The sequence below is a fragment of the Panulirus ornatus genome, chromosome 33 (genome assembly GCF_036320965.1).
Source record: "Panulirus ornatus isolate Po-2019 chromosome 33, ASM3632096v1, whole genome shotgun sequence".
Classification (NCBI taxonomy): domain Eukaryota; kingdom Metazoa; phylum Arthropoda; class Malacostraca; order Decapoda; family Palinuridae; genus Panulirus; species Panulirus ornatus.
In genome coordinates this window covers 3,987,554-4,008,714 of record NC_092256.1, presented here as the reverse complement: position 1 = coordinate 4,008,714, position 21,161 = coordinate 3,987,554, and the positions used below count along the sequence as shown (strand labels likewise).

At 39.9% G+C, this 21,161-nt stretch overlaps 1 protein-coding gene across 1 annotated transcript in view; it reads right to left on the bottom strand.

The window, feature by feature from the left end:
* LOC139759412 (uncharacterized) overlaps window positions 1-21,161 on the bottom strand; it is a 351,115-nt gene that overhangs the window by 122,386 nt on the left and 207,568 nt on the right. The window contains exons 5-7 of the mRNA XM_071681497.1: window positions 21,141-21,161; window positions 20,738-20,880; window positions 5,130-5,297 (exon numbers count right to left, since the gene is read on the bottom strand). The exon at window positions 21,141-21,161 is cut by the window's right edge and continues 136 nt beyond it. Of these exons, the coding sequence (XP_071537598.1) occupies window positions 5,130-5,297; window positions 20,738-20,880; window positions 21,141-21,161 (332 nt within the window). The remainder of the gene's footprint in view (window positions 1-5,129; window positions 5,298-20,737; window positions 20,881-21,140) is intronic.

The following is a 21,161-nucleotide window of genomic DNA, read 5'->3' as shown; positions in this document are numbered from 1 at the left end:
CTCCCTGACATACGTCCATGTTCCGTTATGAACAATCGGTCGGATCTCGAAATGGACATAAGTCAGATGTATGTCAGCTTGGCACATAGAATTCGTATACCTATACAGTATTCTTTTATCCTATTCGATTTCTTTCATGATTATCTCGTTTTTTTATTAACCAGCTTTAATATGTGACTCCGCAGTTTCTTTTTACCTTTTATTGAATATTCTTAAGTTCATATTTCATTACCAGGTTTTAACTTATACATTTTTTCCTTACATATATCAACACTTAGGCCCCTTCCGACATATCATCCCCTAATATATACGGTGCTGACACTTTAACACCAACCAACATGCTTTCCTCTGGTATATATCTGGTATATATTACGATATATCGTAATCTGGCATATACTGACACTTCGCCCCCTACCGACATAATTTTCCCTAGTATATATCAACACTTCAGCTCTTACTAACATCCCGGCCATTGGTATGTACTGACGCTTCAGTCCCTACCTACATAGCATCCCTTTGTGTATACTGACACTTCGGCTCCTTCAGACATATTGGCCTCTGGTATATATTGACACCTCGGCCCCTACCAACACATCTTTCCCGGGTATATATTGCAACGTCGGCCCATACCGAGTATCATCGTCTGCTATAGCTAAACAACAAAATCCAAGAGGTTGCGCAGGATAGATTATGAAGAATCAGTTGAATTACGAGTTTTCTTTTATATTCGCAGTTTATTGCTTTTCTGATTATGACTTACGATCCACTGAAATTACAAAGGATTGTTATTGAAACAGAGTCTTCTTAAATCCACTGAAATAAAAGAGGACTGAAGTAGTTTCAGTGAAATATATCTGTAATTCTGAAGGAGAACCAGTTGACTAATGGATTACCTTGAATTTCTGCGAATTTTGAGGAGGGTGAGATTACTTGCGTAGCGCTTACTGCTACACAGTGTGAAGTATGGTGTAGCGCTTACTGCTACACAGTGTGAAGTATGGTGTTACATTATTGGGAAATATATTGCGAAACAAAATCATACAGATACGTACAGAAAGAGAAGAGAGGGGCGTTTGGACGATTCTTGCAGGGAAATCGGGCAAATGGCTGGTAAATATATAAAAGAAAGCGGAAGCATGTCAAGAGAAAGGTGCAAGAGGTGAAAGCGAGGGCAAGTGAAAGTTGGGGTGAGAGAGTATCTTTAAATTTCAAGGAGAATAAGATGTTTTGGAAGGAGATGAATAACGTGCGTATGTTGATGGATAATGCTATCATTATGTTGATGGATAATGGCATCATTATGGTAATGGATAATGCTATCATTACGTTGATGGATAATGCTATCATTACATGATGGAGAATGCTATCATTACGTCGATAGATAATGCTATCATTACTTTGATGGATAATGCTATCATTAGGTTGATGGATAATGCTATCATTATTTTGATGTACAATGCTAGCATAATGTTAATGGATAGTGCTATCATTATGTTAATGAATAATGCTATCATTATGCTGATGGATAATGCTCTCATTATGTTGATGGATAATGATATCATTATGTTGATTGATAATGCTATAGTTATGATGATGGATAATGCTATCATTATCTGGATGGATAATGCTATCATTATGTTGATGGATAATGCTATCATCATGCAGATGGATAATGATATCATTATGTTGATGGATAATGCTATCATTATGCTGATGGATAATGATATAATTATGTTGACGGATGATGATATCTTTATGTTGATGGATAATGCTCTCATTATATTGATGGGTAATGCTATCGTTGTGTTGATGGATAATGCTCTCATTACATTAATGAATAATGCCATCATTATGTTGATGGATAATGATATTATGTTGATGGATAATGCTATCATTATGTTGATGGATAATGCTATCATTATGTTGATGGATAATGATATCATTATGTTGATGGATAATGCTCTCATTACGTTAATGAATAATGCCATCATTATGTTGATGGATAATGATATCATTATGTTGATGGATAATGCTATCATTATGTTGATGGATAATGATATCATTATGTTGATGGATAATGCTCTCATTATGTTGATGGATAAAGCTATCATTATGTTGATGGATAATGCCATCATTATGTTGATGGATAATGCTATCATTATGTTGATGGATAATGCCATCATTATGTTGATGGATAATGATATCATTATGTTGATGGATAATGCCATCATTATGTTGATGGATAATGCTATCATTATGTTGATGGATAATGCTATCATTATGTTGATGGATAATGATATCATTATGTTGATGGATAATGATATCATTATGTTGATGGATAATGATATCATTATGTTGATGGATAATGATATCATTATGTTGATGGATAATGATATCATTATGTTGATGGATAATGATATCATTATGTTGATGGATAATGATATCATTATGTTGATGGATAATGATATCATTATGTTGATGGATAATGATATCATTATGTTGATGGATAATGATATCATTATGTTGATGGATAATGATATCATTATGTTGATGGATAATGATATCATTATGTTGATGGATAATGATATCATTATGTTGATGGATAATGATATCATTATGTTGATGGATAATGATATCATTATGTTGATGGATAATGATATCATTATGTTGATGGATAATGATATCATTATGTTGATGGATAATGATATCATTATGTTGATGGATAATGATATCATTATGTTGATGGATAATGATATCATCATTATGTTGATGGATAATGATATCATTATGTTGATGGATAATGATATCATTATGTTGGTGGATAATGATATCATTATGTTGATGGATAATGATATCATTATGTTGATGGATAATGATATCATTATGTTGATGGATAATGATATCATTATGCTGATGGATAATGATATCATTATGTTGATGGATAATGATATCATTATGTTGATGGATAATGATATCATTATGTTGATGGATAATGATATCATTATGTTGGTGGATAATGATATCATTATGTTGATGGATAATGATATCATTATGTTGATGGATAATGATATCATTATGTTGATGGATAATGATATCATTATACTGATGGATAATGCTATCATTATGTTGATGGATAATGATATCATTATGTTGATGGATAATGATATCATTATACTGATGGATAATGATATCATTATGTTGATGGATAATGATATCATTATGTTGATGGATAATGATATCATTATGTTGATGGATAATGATATCATTATACTGATGGATAATGATATCATTATGTTGATGGATAATGATATCATTATGTTGATGGATAATGATATCATTATGTTGGTGGATAATGATATCATTATGTTGATGGATAATGATATCATTATGTTGATGGATAATGATATCATTATGTTGATGGATAATGATATCATTATGCTGATGGATAATGATATCATTATGTTGATGGATAATGATATCATTATGTTGATGGATAATGATATCATTATGTTGATGGATAATGATATCATTATGTTGGTGGATAATGATATCATTATGTTGATGGATAATGATATCATTATGTTGATGGATAATGATATCATTATGTTGATGGATAATGCTATCATTATACTGATGGATAATGCTAACATTATGTTAATGGATAATGCTCTCATTATACTAATGGATAATGATATCATTATGTTGATGGATAATGCTCTCATTATACTGATGGATAATGATATCATTATGTTGATGGATAATGCTATCATTAACACATTATAGGCGAGCAACCGTTGTAGCGGCAGACCGATGCTCAAGCTTATCTAGTACTCCTACCTTAACCTTCTGGTTAAAGGTCTTGCTTTTTAGGCAGGCTCGCTTGCAGCAAGGGGTTTTGATGGATGGTTAGGTATAGTGATGTCTTGTACATATGGGCACAAGTGTAGAATTATATTCGAGGCGAACTAGACATCTGTACACTGTAAATGCTAGCAGATCTAGTGGTCAGCATGGCATTGACAGCATCAACACCGAGCAGCAAGTTGGGCTCATATTATATCACGATGGATCTTGTTATAACAAAAGGATGGGGGTAATTTAGATGTTCGTGTTATGATAGTATTTTCATATGCAATCATGCTATATCCTGACATGTGCACAGTATACAACAAATCTCTCAGACATTGATGCAAATTTGTGACAACTCCAACGCTGTTGTCTGTAAATACAAAAAAACGTTTTGGGCCAAACTGGATGATTGTCGGTAAAAACAATCATTTGGCGTTAACCTTGCCATCTATGATCATTTTGGCATCAAGATAATAAGTAATACACCTTTATATGACAACATACATTGTGCTCCATGTTTCATGTTGATATATTCAATAATAAAAGAAAAATCTGTCGAAAAACACTCTAGGTTATCTCCTTTAAATGGAAGGCAATTCATGTTGAAGAATAGATACATACATTATTTCTCATAAGCTATCATTTAATCATTGTTTTATTGATCATTTGCAGTCATTTGGTGGTTATTTCATTCATCAAAATAAATTGGAGTTATTTGATGTATGTTAGACTCATCAAAGTGCGTGCATAGGAGTTATTTGGTGTGGTCATCACTTTCATCAAAATGTCGTGGAGATATAGAGTGGTCATTACTTTCATCAAAATGTCGTGGAGATATAGAGTGGTCATTACTTTCATCAATATAGAGTGGTCATTACTTTCATCAAAATGTCGTGGAGATATAGAGTGGTCATTACTTTCATCAATATAGAGTGGTCATTACTTTCATCAAAATGTCGTGGAGATATAGAGTGGTCATTACACTCATCAAAATGTCGTGGAGATATAGAGTGGTCATTACATTCGTCAGCTGAGACTGTCATTTGAAACTATATATTGCCTGAACGAGCATCACAACTGCAGAAACTTTACATGTCGAGCTCAGATGACATGAATTTGCGTTTCTATGTAATGTATTTCATTATGGCACCTTCTTTCTTCATAAACCTTATATCACATGTATGATAAGGAATAACTGTGCATAAGTTACCTGTAATTATGAGAGAAGGAATATCTATAATGCAATGAACAGACAAGACAGACAAAATAATATGACTTACCCTCAGTGCATCATGCAGCATGCGAAATAGGCTGGGTCTAAGTGACAACTGTTCTGGCTTACTCTTGAATCCTGATTCATTAATCAGTTTCTCCTGAAGGACCATCTTACGTGTCACTCCTTCTGACACTTTGTATACATCCTTAGGGTCATTGAGAACTGCAAAAGACTAAAGAAATATATGAATACAGTCTTTGGATGAGAAATTAGAAGACTTCATTTTCCTCCCATTTTTTTTTACCAATCAGTGCCTTCAGATTTTGTAGTGAAAGTCTTGAATTTAGTATCCCCTCATATGAATATTTCTGCTCCTTAGACTTTTTCTTGAGCTTGATATGAAAATGTAAAAGAAAACCAATGCAGGCAACTTCTTACTACTTGGGGCACATAGTACAGAGAAATATAGAAGAACGTAGACAAAGTCAATTATGATGATATAATTTTCATTTTCTAACGTAAACTCCATAAACTGAATGAGAAATAGAAATGATAAACAGACATAAGAAGAATATGGTGTTGGTAAGAATAAATGAAGAATCTACAGGAAGTGAATTCATGGAGGAAGCAGAGGAGACAAATTTCATGAAATAACAAGAAAGTGAGCTGAGGAGGAGCGCCAGAAAACGGACGAAGACAGTCACACACACACACACACACACACACACACACACACACACACACACACACACACACACACACACACACAAATAGATATGCATATCTATTTATTATATCATACTTTGTCGCTGTCTGCGGCGTTAGCGAGGTAGCGCAAGCAAACAGACGAAAGAATGGCCCAACCTACCCACATACACATGTATATACATAAACACCCACGCACGCACATAAACGTACCAATGAATTTCAATGTATACATACATATACATACACAGACATGTACATATATACACATTGGAAAGGATCACAATTTTACGCGTGATCAAGATATTCCTATGAGTCCACGGGGAAAATGAAACACGAAAAGTTCCCAAGTGCACCTTCGTGTAATAATCACATCATCAGGGGAGACACAAGAGAGAAATACAACAGTCAGAGTAGTGCTGCTCCTTCCTTTGCTTTTGTCCCCTCCCCAACCCCTGACTTTACTCCCAAGACCTTCCTAAACCTCTTTTCCCTTTAACCTTGAGCTTCGTTTCACTTAGAGCCAAAATATCCAGGTTCCTTTCTTCAAACATACTACCTATCTCTCCTTTCTCTCATCTTGGTTATATCGACACACAGTTGGACACCTCAATCTGAGCCTTCGAGAAGAATGAGCACTCCCTGCATGCCTACTTCTTCTGCTTCCCCTTAGAGAAAATTAAAATACAAGGAGGTGAGGGTTTCTAGCCTTCCGCTCCCGTCCCCTTCAGTCGCCTTCTACGACACGCGAGGAATGCGTGGGGGCTAGAAACCCTCCCCTTCTTGTATTTAAACTTTCTGAAAGGGAAAACTGAAGGAGTCATGCGGGGAGTGCTCATCCTCCTCGAAGGCTCAGACTGGGGTGTCTAAATGTGTGTAGATGTAAACAAGATGAGAAAAATGGAGAAACAGTGGTAGTATGTTAGAGGAAAAGGAATCTGAGTGTTTTGGCTTTGAATGAAACGAAGTTCAAGGGTAAAGGGGAAGAGTGGCCAAGGAATGTCTTGGAGTAAAGTCAGGGGATGGTGAGAGGACAAGAGCAAAGGAAGGAGTAGCACTACACCTGAAGCAGGAGTTGTGGGAGTATGTGATAGAGAGTAAAAAAGTAAACTCTAGATTGATATGAGTAAAACTGAAGGTGGATGGAGAGAGATGGGTGCCTATGCACCAGGTCATGAAAAGAAATATCATGAGATGCAAGTGTGGTGGGAGAAGCTGAGTGAGTGTGTTAAATGCTTTGATGCACGAGACCGGGTTATAGTGGTGATTTGAATGCAAAAATGAGTAATGTGGCAGTTGAGGGTATAATTGGTGTACATGGGGTGTTCAGTATTGTAAATGGAAATGGTGAAGAACTTGTAGATTTGTGTGCTGAAAAAGGATTGGTGATTGGGAATACCTGGTTCAAAAAGAGGGATATACATAAGTATATATATGTAAGTAGGAGAGATGGACAGAGAGCGTTATTGGATTACGCGTTAATAGATAGTCGCGCGAAAGAGAGACTTTTGAATGTTAATGTGCTGAGAGGTGCAACTGGGAGATATCTGATCATTATCTTGTGGAGGCGAAGGGAAGATATGTAGAGGTTTCAGGAAAAGAAGAGAGAATGTTGGGGTGAAGAGAGAGGTGAGAGTAAGTGAGCTTGGAAAGGAGACTTGTGTGAGGAAGTACAAGGAGATATTGAGTGCAGAATGGCAAAAGGTGAGAGCAAATGACGAAAGGGGAGTAGGGAAGGAATGGGATGTATGTAGGGAAGCATTGATGGCTTGCGCGAAAGATGAGTGTGGCATGAGAAAGGTGGGAGGTGGGCAGATCAGAAAGGGTAGTGAGTGGTGGGATGAACAAGTAAGACTGTTAGTGAAAGAGTAGAAGAAGGCATTTAGATGATTTTTGCAGGGAAATAGTGCAAATGACTAAGAGATGTATCAAAGAAAGAGGCAAGAGATCAAGAGAAAGGCGCAAGAGGTGAAAAAGGGGGCAAATGAGAGTTGGGGTGAGAGAGTATCATTAAATTTTAGGGAAAATAAAAAGATGTTTTGGAAGAAGGTAAATAAAGTGCGTAAGACAAGAGAACAAATGGGAGCATCGGTGAAGGGGGCTAATCGGGAGGTTATAACAGGTAGTAGTGAAGTGAGAGGGAGATAGAGTGAGTATTTTGAAGGTCTGTTGAATATGTGTGATGATAGAGTGGCAAATATAGGGTATTTTTGTCGACGTAGTGTGCGAAATGAGAGGGTCAGGGAGAATAATTTGGTAAACAGAAGAGGCAGTGAAAGCTTTGCGGAAGATGAAAGCCGGCAAGGCAGCGGGTTTGGATGGTATTGCTGTGGAATTTATCAAGAAAGAGGGTACCTATGTTGTTGATTGGTTGGTGAGAATATTCTATGTGCATATGGTTCATGATGAAGTGCCTTAGGATTGGCAGAATGCGTGTATAGTGCCATTATACAAAGGTAAAGGGGATGAAGGCGAGTGTTCAAATTACAGAGGTATAAGTCTGTTGATTATTCATGGGAAATTATATGGGAGGTTATTGACTGAGACGGTCAAGGCATGTACAGAGCATCAGGTTGGCGAGGAGCAATGTGGTTTCAGAAGTTGTAGAGGATGTGTGGATCAGGTGTTTGTTTTGAAAAATTTATGCGAGAAATACTTAAAAAAGCAGATGTATTTGTATGTATCATTGATGATCTGGAGAAGGCATATTATAGAGTTGATAGGGATGCTCTGTGGAAGGTATTAAGAGTATATGGTATAGGAGGTGAGTTACTAGAAGCAGTAAAAGCGTTTATCGAGGATGTAAGGCATGTGTACGTGTAGGAAGAGAGGAAAGCGATTGGTTCTCAGGGACTGTAGGTTTGCGGCAGGGGTGTGTGATGTTTCCATGGTTGTTTAATTTGTTTATGGATGGGGTTGTTAGGGAGGTGAATGCTAGAGTTTTGGAGAGACGGGCAAGTATGCAGTCTGTTGTGGATGAGAGGGTTTGGGAAATGAGTCAATTGTTGTTCGCTGATGATACAGCGCTGGTGGCTGATTCATGTGAGAAACTGCAGAAGTTTGTGACTGAGTTTCGTGAAGTGTGTGAAAGAAGAAAGCTCAGAGTATATGCGAATAAGAGGGACAAGTGAATTAGGAGGTAAGTTTGAATGGATAAAAATTGGAGAAAGCGAAGCGTTTTAGATATCTGGGAGTGGATTTGGCAGCGGATGGAACCATGTAAGCGGAAGTGAGTCACAGGGTGGGGGAGGGGGCAAAGGTTCTAGGAACGTTGAAAAATGTGTGGAAGGCGAGAACGTTATCTTGGAGAGCAAAAATGGGTATGTTTGAGGGAATAGTGGTTCCAACAATGTTGTGTGGTTGTGAGGCATGGGCTATAGATAGGGTTGTGCGGAGGAGGGTGGATGTGTTGGAAATAAGATGTCTGAGAACAATATGTGGTGTGAGGTGGTTTGATCGAGTAAGTAATGAAAGGGTAAATAGACGTATGGTAATAAAAAGAGTGTGGTTGAGAGAGCAGGATAGGGTGCATTGAAATGGTTTGATCACATTGAGAGAATGAGTGAGGAAAGATTGACAAAGAGGATATATGTGTCAGAGGTGGAGGGAATGAGGAGAAATGGGAGACCAAATTGGAGGTGGAGGGATAGAGTGAAAAAGATTCTAAGCGATCGGGGCTTCAACATACAGGAGGGTGAAAGGCGTGTAAGGAATAGAGTGAATTGGAACGATGTGGCATACCGGGGTCGACGAGTTGTCAATGGATTGAATCAGGGCATGTGAAGCGTCTGAGGTAAACCATGGAAAGTTTTGTGGGGTCTGGATGTGGAAAGGGAGCTGCGGTTTCGGTGCATCATACACGGCAGCTAGAGACTGAGTGTGAACATGCGCTACCTAGCGCGCATGTGGGGGGAAGGGGTTGTAATTTCATGTGTGGCGTGGTGGCGACGAGAATGAATAAAGGTAGCAATTATGAATTATGTACATGTGTATATATGTATATGTGTATATATGCAAAAGTTTCGCCCCTTCCCCCCACCCTATGATTCACTTGCACTTCCAGGGTTCCATCCGCTGCCAAATCCACCCCTACATACCTAAAACACTTCACTTCCTCCAGTTTTTCTTCATTCAAACTTACCTCCTAATGAACTTGTCCCTCAACTCTACTGTACCCAATAACCTTGCTCTTATTCACATTTACTCCAAGCTGTCTTCTTTCACACACTTTACCACACTCAGTCACCAGCTTCTGCAGTTTCTCACCCGAATCAGCCACCAGAAATGTATCATCAGTAACAATATCTGACTCACTTCCCAAGCTCTCTTATCCACAACAGACAGCATACTTGCCACACTCTCTAATACTCTTGCATTCACCTCCCTAACAACCCGATCCATAAACAACTTAAACAACTATGGGGACATCACGCAATCCTGCCGCAAACCGACATTCACTGAGAACCAATCACTTTCCACTCTTCCAACTCGTACACATGCATTACATCCTCGATAAAAACTTTTCACTGCTTCTAACAACTTGCCTCCCGCACCATATATTCTTAATTCCGTCCACAGAGCATCTCTATCAACTCTATCATATGTCTTCTCCAGATCCATTAATGCTTCACACAAATCCATTTGCTTTCTCTAAGTATTTCTCACATACATTCTTCAAAGCAAACACCTGATCCACACATCTTCTACCACTTTTGAAACCACACTGCTCTTCCCCATTCTGATGCTCTGTACATGCCTTCACCCTCTCAATAAATACCCTCCTATATAATTTCCCAGGAATACTCAACAAACTTATACCTCTGTAATTTGAGCACTCACCTTTATCCCCTTTGCCTTTGTACAATGGCACTATGCATGCATTCCGCCAATCCTTAGGCACCTCACTATGAGTTATACATACATCAAATATCCTTACCTACCAGTCAACAACATAGTCATCCCCTTTTTAAATAAATTCCACTGCAATACCATCCAAACCCGCTGCCTTGCCGGCTTTCATCTTCCGCAAAGCTTTTACTACGTAATCTCTGTTTACCAAATCATTCTCCTTAACCCTCTCACTTTGCACAGCACCTCGACCAAACCACCCTATATCTGCTACTCTATATTAAAAAAACATTCAACAAACCTTCAAAATACTCACTCCATCTCCTTCTCACATCACTATTACTTATTATCACCTTCCCATTAGCCCCCTTCACCGATGTTCCCACTTGTTCTTTTGTCTTACGCACTTTATATACCTCCTTCCAAAATATCTTTTTATTCTCCTTAAAATCTTATGCCAATCTCTCACCCCAACTCTCATTTGCCCTCTTTTTCACCTCTTGTACCTTTCTCTTGACCTTCTGCCTCTTTCTTTTATACATTTCCTAGTCATTTGCATTATTTCCCTGCAAATATCGTCCAAATGCCTCTCTCTTCTCTTTCACTGATAATCTTACTTCTTCATCCCACTACTCACTACCCATTCTAATCTGCCCACCTACTACTAACTACTAACTAACTACCTACTACTAACTACTAACACACTCACTCAGCTGCTCCCAAAACACTTACCTCTCATGATCTTTCTTCTCATGCCCAGGTGCATATGCACCAATTATCATCCATCTCTCTCCATCTATTTTCAGTTTTGCTCATATCAATTTAGACTTTATTTTCATACATTCTATCACATACTCCCACCACTCCTGTTTCAGGAGTAGTGCTACTCCTTCCCTTGCTCTTGTCCTCTCACCAACCCCTGACTTTACTCCCAAGACATTCCCAAACCACTCTTCCTCTTTACCCTTAAGCTTCGTTTCATTCAAACCCAAATCATCCAGCTTCCTTTCCCCAAACATACTACCTATCTCTCCTTTTTTCTCGTCTTGGTTACATTGACACACATTTAGACACCCCAGTCTGAGCATTCGAGGAGGATAAGCAATCCCCGCGTGAATCCTTTTTCTGTTTAGAAAGGTAAAACACGAGGAGGGTAGGGTTTCTAGCCCCCGCTCCCTTCTACGACACGTGAGGAATGCGTGGGAAGTATTCTTTCTACCCTATCCCGAGGATATATATATATATATATCTATAATTATTTATCTATTTATTTGCTTTGTCGCTGTCTCCCGCGTTAGCGAGGTAGCGCAAGGAAACAGACGAAAGAATGACCCAACCCACCCCCATACACATGTATATACATACACGTCCAAACACGCAAATATACATACCTATCCATCTCAGTGTACATATATATATATACACACACAGACATATACATACATATACATGTACATAATTCATACTGTCTGCCTTTATTCATTCCCATCGCCACCTCGCCACACATGGAATAACCCCCCCCTCCCCCCTCATCGCTACCTCGCCACACATGGAATATTAACCCCCTCCCCCCCTCAAGTGTGCGAAGTAGCGCTAGGAAAAGACAACAAAGGCCCCTTTCATTCACACTAAGTCTCTAGCTGTCATGTAATAATGCAACGAAACCACAGCTCCCTTTCCACATCCAGGCCCCACACAACTTTCCATGGTTTACCCGAGACGCTTCACATGCCCTGCTTCAATCCATTGACAGCACGTCGACCCCGGTATACCACATCGTTCCAATTCACTCTATTCCTTGCACGCCTTTCATCCTCCTGCATCTTCAGGCCCCGATCACTCAAAATCTTTTTCACCCCATCTTTCCATCTCCAATTTAGTCTCCCACTTCTCGTTCCCTCCACCTCTGACACATATATCCTCTTGGTAAATCTTTCCTCACTCATTCTCTCCATGTGACCAAACTATTTCAAAACACCCTCTTCTGCTCTCTCAACCACACCCTTTCTATTTCCACATATCTCTCTTACCCTTACATTACTTACTCGATCAAACCACCTAACACCACATATTGTCCTCAAACATCTCAATTCCAGCACATCCAACCCTCCTGCGCACACCTCTATCGATAGCCCACGCCTCGCGGCCATACAACATTGTTGGAACCACTATTCCTTCAAACATACCCATATTTGCTTTCCGAGATAATGTTCTCGACTTCCACACATTCTTCAAGGCTGCCAGAATTTTCGCCCCCTCCCCCACCCTATGATTCACTTCCGCTTCCATGGTTCCGTCCGCTGCCAGATCCACTCCCAGATATCTAAAGCACTTTACTTCCTCCAGTTTTTCTCCATTCAAACTTACCTCCCAATTGACGTGACCCTCAACCCTACTGTACCTAATAACCTTGCTCTTATTCACATTTATTCTTAACTTTCTTTTTTCACACACTTTACCAAACTCAGTCACCAGCTTCTGCAGTTTCTCACATGAATCAGCCACCAGCGCTGTATCATCAGCGAACAACAACTGACTCACTTCCCAAGCTCTCTCATCCACAACAGACTGCATACTTGCCCCTCTTTCCAAAACTCTTGCATTCACCTCCCTAACAACCCCATCCAAAAACAAATTAAACCACCATGGAGACATCAAACACCCCTACCGCAAACCTATATTCACTGAAAAAACAATCACTTTCCTCTCTTCCTACACGTACACATGCCTTACATCCTCGATAAAAACTTTTCACTGCTTCTAACAACTTTCCGCCCACATCATATATTCTTAATACCTTTCACAGAGCATCTCTATCAACTCTATCATATGCCTTCTCCAGATCCATAAATGCTACCTACAAATCCATTTGCTTTTCTCAGTATTTCTCACATACATTCTTCAAAGCAAACACCTGATCCACATATCCTCTACCACCTCTGAAACCACACTGCTCTTACCCAATCTGATGCTCTGTACATGCCTTCACCCTCTCAATCAATACCCTCCCATATAATTTACCAGGAATACTCAACAAACTTATACCTCTCTAATTTGAGCTCTCACTCTTATCCCCTTTGCCTTTGTACAATGGCACTATGCAAGCATTCCGCCAATCCTCAGGCACCTCACCATGAGTCATACATACATTAAATAACCTTACCAAACAGTCAACAATACAGTCACCCCCTTTTTTAACAAATTCCACTGCAATACCATCGAAACCCGCTGCCTTGCCGGCTTTCATCTTCCGTAAACCTTTTACTGCCTCTTCTCTGTTTACCAAATCATTTTCCCTAACCATCTCACTTTGCACACCACCTCGTCCAAAACACCCCATATCTGCCACTCTATCATCAAACACATTCAACAAACCTTCAAAAATACTCATTCCATCTCCTCACATCACCACTACTTGTTATCACCTCCCCATTAGCCCCCTTCACTGAAGTTCCCATTTCCTTCCTTGTCTTACGCATTTTATTTACCTCCTTCCAAAACATCTTTTTATTCTCCCAAGAATCTAATGATACTCTCTCACCCCAACTATCATTTGCCTCTTTCACCTCTTGCACCTTTCTTTGACCTCCTGCCTCATTCTTTTATACATCTCCCACTCATTTGCATTTTTTCCCTACAAGAATTGTCCAAATGCCTCTCTCTTCTCTTTCACTAATAATCTTACTTCTTCATCACATCACTCACTACCCTTTCTAATCAACCCACCTCCCACGCTTCTCATGCCACAAGCATCTTTTGCGCAAGCCAGCACTGCTTCCCTAAATACATCCCATTCCTCCCCCACTCCTTTACCTCCTTTGTTCTCACCTTTTTCCATTCTGTACTCAGTCTCTCCTGGTACTTCCTCACACAAGTCTCCTTCCCAAGCTCACTTACTCTCACCACTCTCTTTATCCCAACATTCTCTTCTTTTCTGAAAACCCCTACAAACATTCACCTTCGTCTCCACAAGATAATGATCAGACATCCCTCCAGTTGCACCTCTCAGCATATTAACATCCAAAAGTCTCTCTTTCGCGCGCCTATTAATTAACACGTAATCCAATAACGCTCTCTGGCCATCTCTCCTACTTACATACGTATACTTATGTATATCTCTCCTTTTAAACCAGGCATTCCCAATCACCAGTTCTTTATCAGCACATAAATCTACAAGCTCTTTACCATTTCCATTTACAACACAGAACACCCCATGTATACCAATTATTCCCTCAACTGCCACATTACTCACCTTTGCACTCAAATCACCCATCATTATAACCCGGTCTTGTGCATCAAAACCACTAACACACTCATTCAGCTGCTCCCAAAACACTTGCCTCTCATGATCTTTCTTCTCATGCCCAGATGCATATGCACCAATAATCACCCATCTCTCTCCATCAACTTTCAGTTTTACCCATATCAATCTAGAATTTACTTTCTTACACTCTATCACATACTCCCAAAACTCCTTTTTCAGGAGTAGTGCTACTCCTTCCCTTGCTCTTGTCCTCTCATTAACCCCTTACTTTACTCCTAAGACATTCCCAAACCACTCTTCCCCTTTACCCTTGAGCTTCGTTTCACTCAGAGCCAAAACATCCAGTCTCCTTTCCTCAAACATACTAGCTATCTCTCCTTTTTTCTCATCCTGGTTACAACCATATATTTATATATGTGTATATATATATATATATATATATATATATATATATATATATATATATATATATATATATATATATATATATATATATATATATATATTATCCCTGGGGAATAGGGGATTAAGAATACTTCCCACGTATTCCCTGCGTGTCGTAGAAGGCGACTAAAAGGGGAGGGAGCGGGGGGCTGGAAATCCTCCCCTCTCTTTTTTTTTTTTTTTAATTTTCCAAAAGAAGGAACAGAGGGGGCCAGGTGAGGATATTCCAAAAAAGGCCCAGTCCTCTGTTCTTAACGCTACCTCGCTAACGCGGCAAAATGGCGAATAGTTTAAAAGAAAGAAAAAATATATATATATATATATATATATATATATATATATATATATATATATATATATATATATATATATATATATATATATATATATATATATATATATATTCATATATATATATTTTTTTTTTTTATCTGCTTTGTCGCTGTCTCCCGCGTTTGCGAGGTAGCGCAAGGAAACAGAAGAAAGAAATGGCCCAACCCAACCACATACACATGTATATACATACACATCCACACATGCAAATATACATACCTATACATCTCAATGTACACATATATATACACACACAGACATATATATATATACACATGTACATAATTCATACTGTCTGCCTTTATTTATTCCCATCGCCACCTCGCTACACATGGAATAACATCCCCCTCCCCCCTCATGTGTGCGAGGTAGCACTAGGAAGACAACTAAGGCCCCATTCGTTCACACTCAGTCTCTAGCTGTCATGTAATAATGCCCAAAACCATAGCTCCCTTTCCACATCCAGGCCCCACACAACTTTCCATGGTTTACCCCAGATGCGTCACATGCCCTGGTTCAATCCATTGACAGCACGTCGACCCCGGTATACCACATCGATCCAATTCACTCTATTCCTTCTCCGCCTTTCACCCTCCTGCATGTTCAGGCCACGATCACTCAAAATCTTTTTCACTCCATCTTTCCACCTCCAATTTGGTCTCCCACTTCTCCTTGTCCCCTCCACCTCCGACACATATATCCTCTTGTTCAATCTTTCCTCACTCATTCTCTCCATGTGCCCAAACCATTTCAAAACACCCTCTTCTGCCCTCTCAACCATGCTCTTTTTATTTCCACACATCTCTCTCACCCTCACATTACTTACTCAATCAAACCACCTCACACCACATATTCATTGCTTTTTTTTTTTTTTTTTGCTTTGTCGCTGTCTCCCGCGTTTGCGAGGTAGCGCAAGGAAACAGAAGAAAGAAATGGCCCAACCCAACCACATACACATGTATATACATACACATCCACACATGCAAATATACATACCTATACATCTCAATGTACACATATATATACACACACAGACATATATATATATACACATGTACATAATTCATACTGTCTGCCTTTATTTATTCCCATCGCCACCTCGCTACACATGGAATAACATCCCCCTCCCCCCTCATGTGTGCGAGGTAGCACTAGGAAGACAACTAAGGCCCCATTCGTTCACACTCAGTCTCTAGCTGTCATGTAATAATGCCCAAAACCATAGCTCCCTTTCCACATCCAGGCCCCACACAACTTTCCATGGTTTACCCCAGATGCGTCACATGCCCTGGTTCAATCCATTGACAGCACGTCGACCCCGGTATACCACATCGATCCAATTCACTCTATTCCTTCTCCGCCTTTCACCCTCCTGCATGTTCAGGCCACGATCACTCAAAATCTTTTTCACTCCATCTTTCCACCTCCAATTTGGTCTCCCACTTCTCCTTGTCCCCTCCACCTCCGACACATATATCCTCTTGTTCAATCTTTCCTCACTCATTCTCTCCATGTGCCCAAACCATTTCAAAACACCCTCTTCTGCCCTCTCAACCATGCTCTTTTTATTTCCACACATCTCTCTCACCCTCACATTACTTACTCAATCAAACCACCTCACACCACATATTCATTGCTTTTTTTTTTTTTTTTGCTTTGTCGCTGTCTCCCGCGTTTGCGAGGTAGCGCAAGGAAACAGACGAAAGAAATGGCCCAACCCACCCCCATACACATGCCTTGATTCAATCCACTGACAGCACGTCAACCCCGGTATACCACATCGCTCCAATTCACTCTATTCTTTGCCCTCCTTTCACCCTCCTGCATGTTCAGGCCCCGATCACACAAAATCTTTTTCACTCCATCTTTCCACCTCCAATTTGGTCTCCCTCTTCTCCTCGTTCCCTCCACCTCCGACACATATATCCTCTTGGTCAATCTTTCCTCACTCATTCTCTCCATGTGCCCAAACCACTTCAAAACACCCTCTTCTGCTCTCTCAACCACGCTCTTTTTATTTCCACACATCTCTCTTACCCTTACGTTACTCACTCGATCAAACCACCTCACACCACACATTGTCCTCAAACATCTCATTTCCAGCACATCCATCCTCCTGCGCACAACTCTATCCATAGCCCACGCCTCGCAACCATACAACATTGTTGGAACCACTATTCCTTCAAACATACCCATTTTTGCTTTCCGAGATAATGTTCTCGACTTCCACACATTCTTCAAGGCTCCCAGGATTTTCGCCCCCTCCCCCACCCTATGATCCACTTCCGCTTCCATGGTTCCATCCGCTGCCAGATCCACTCCCAGATATCTAAAACACTTCACTTCCTCCAGTTTTTCTCCATTCAAACTCACCTCCCAATTGACTTGACCCTCAACCCTACTGTACCTAATAACCTTGCTCTTATTCACATTTACTCTTAACTTTCTTCTTCCACACACTTTTCCAAACTCAGTCACCAGCTTCTGCAGTTTCTCACATGAATCAGCCACCAGCGCTGTATCATCAGCGAACAACAACTGACTCACTTCCCAAGCTCTCTCATCCCCAACAGACTTCATACTTGCCCCTCTTTCCAGGACTCTTGCATTTACCTCCCTAACAACCCCATCCATAAACAAATTAAACAACCATGGAGACATCACACACCCCTGCCGCAAACCTACATTCACTGAGAACCAATCACTTTCCTCTCTTCCTACACGTACACATGCCTTACATCCTCGATAAAAACTTTTCACTGCTTCTAACAACTTTCCTCCCACGCCATATATTCTTAATACCTTCCACAGAGCATCTCTATCAACTCTATCATATGCCTTCTCCAGATCCATAAATGCTACATACAAATCCATTTGCTTTTCTAAGTATTTCTCACATACATTCTTCAAAGCAAACACCTGATCCACACATCCTCTACCACTTCTGAAACCACACTGCTCTTCCCCAATCTGATGCTCTGTACATGCCTTCACCCTCTCAATCAATACCCTCCCATATAATTTACCAGGAATACTCAACAAACTTATACCTCTCTAATTTGAGCACTCACTCTTATCCCCTTTGCCTTTGTACAATGGCACTATGCACGCATTCCGCCAATCCTCAGGCACCTCACCATGAGTCATACATACATTAAATAACCTTACCAACCAGTCAACAATACAGTCACCCCCTTTTTTAATAAATTCCACTGCAATACCATCCAAACCTGCTGCCTTGCCGGCTTTCATCTTCCGCAAAGCTTTCACTACCTCTTCTCTGTTTACCAAATCATTTTCCCTAACCCTCTCACTTTGCACACCACCTCGACCAAAACACCCTATATCTGCCACTCTATCATCAAACACATTCAACAAACCTTCAAAATACTCACTCCATCTCCTTCTCACATCACCACTACTTGTTATCACCTCCCCACTTGCGCCCTTCACCGAAGTTCCCATTTGCTCCCTTGTCTTACGCACTTTATTTACCTCCTTCCAGAACATCTTTTTATTCTCCCTAAAATTTAATGATACTCTCTCACCCCAACTCTCATTTGCCCTTTTTTTCACCTCTTGCACCTTTCTCTTGACCTCCTGTCTCTTTCTTTTATACATCTCCCACTCAACTGCATTTTTTCCCTGCAAAAATCGTCCAAATGCCTCTCTCTTCTCTTTCGCTAATACTCTTACTTCTTCATCCCACCACTCACTACCCTTTCTAATCAACCCACCTCCCACTCTTCTCATGCCACAAGCATCTTTTGCGCAATACATCACTGATTCCCTAAATACATCCCATTCCTCCCCCACTCCCCTTACTTCCATTGTTCTCACCTTTTTCCATTCTGTACTCAGTCTCTCCTGGTACTTCCTCACACAGGTCTCCTTCTCAAGCTCACTTACTCTCACCACCCTCTTCACCCCAACATTCACTCTTCTTTTCTGAAAACCCATACAAATCTTCACCTTAGTCTCCACAAGATAATGATCAGACATCCCTCCAGTTGCACCTCTCAGCACATTAACATCCAAAAGTCTCTCTTTCGCACGCCTGTCAATTAACACGTAATCCAATAACGCTCTCTGGCCATCTCTCCTACTTACATAAGTATACTTATGTATATCTCGCTTTTTAAACCAGGTATTCCCAATCATCAGTCCTTTTTCAGCACATAAATCTACAAGCTCTTCACCATTTCCATTTACAACACTGAACACCCCATGTATACCAATTATTCCCTCAACTGCCACATTACTCACCTTTGCATTCAAATCACCCATCACTATGACCCGGTCTCGTGCATCAAAACCACTAACACACTCATTCAGCTGCTCCCAAAACACTTGCCTCTCTTGATCTTTCTTCTCATGCCCAGGTGCATATGCACCAATAATCACCCACCTCTCTCCATCAACTTTCAGTTTTACCCATATTAATCGAGAATTTACTTTCTTACACTCTATCACATACTCCCACAACTCCTGTTTCAGGAGTATTGCTACTCCTTCCCTTGCTCTTGTCCTCTCACTAACCCCTGACTTTACTCCCCAGACATTCCCAAACCACTCTTCCCCTTTACCCTTGAGCTTCGTTTCACTCAGAGCCAAAACATCCAGGTTCCTTTCCTCAAACATACTACCTATCTCTCCTTTTTTCACATCTTGGTTACATCCACACACATTTAGGCACCCCACTCTGAGACTTCGAGGAGGATGAGCACTCCCCGCGTGACTCCTTCTTCTGTTTCCCATTTTAGAAAGTTAATACAATACAATATATATATATATATATATATATATATATATATATATATATATGGTGTTCCTTCCTGTTTCCTATATATACAAACTTAGTGTAGGAGGCTGCAGAGCCACAAACTATATCCAAGTCTAACCAGATCATAAGAGAAATGCTTTCTAATGAAGATAGGGTTTCTATCCCAGTCCCTAAATTGAACGTTTTGAAATGCCTTTTGCAAATCGTAAGGATAATGGAGACAAGTCTGATGAGGTTCTATCCTAGATTAAAAATCTAAGCCTTCCTTATATAAAAAGCACAAGATGCAACATACCTGTGAGTCTGAGTGTAAAGGAGAAAGAGCTCGCTCAGCTGCTTCAGGTGCAGCCATACTGTGGAGATGAGCCATCAGGGACATGACAGAGTGAGGGCCATGAGAAACTATACTATTGGCAAAGTCCATCAGTGTGTGATCCTCTACCTGAAGTGTGAAAGATCACAGTAAATTGCATCATACTTATGACTGAATCCTAATATCACCCATTTTCCTGTCTCTTCCTAGAAGTTTATGAAATGAAAAAAGTACTTTCCTGAAATCTGACACTCGCCTAAGTCAAATTACTCATTGCAGTCATCTATCTAAAGCACTAAGAAATATTTCATTATCGCTAAAACTTTGGATAAGGTTTCTATTCAAACTCTACAAGCCAGATATTTGGATCTTGAAAAATTCATACTTGCCTCATCTTTGATATTCT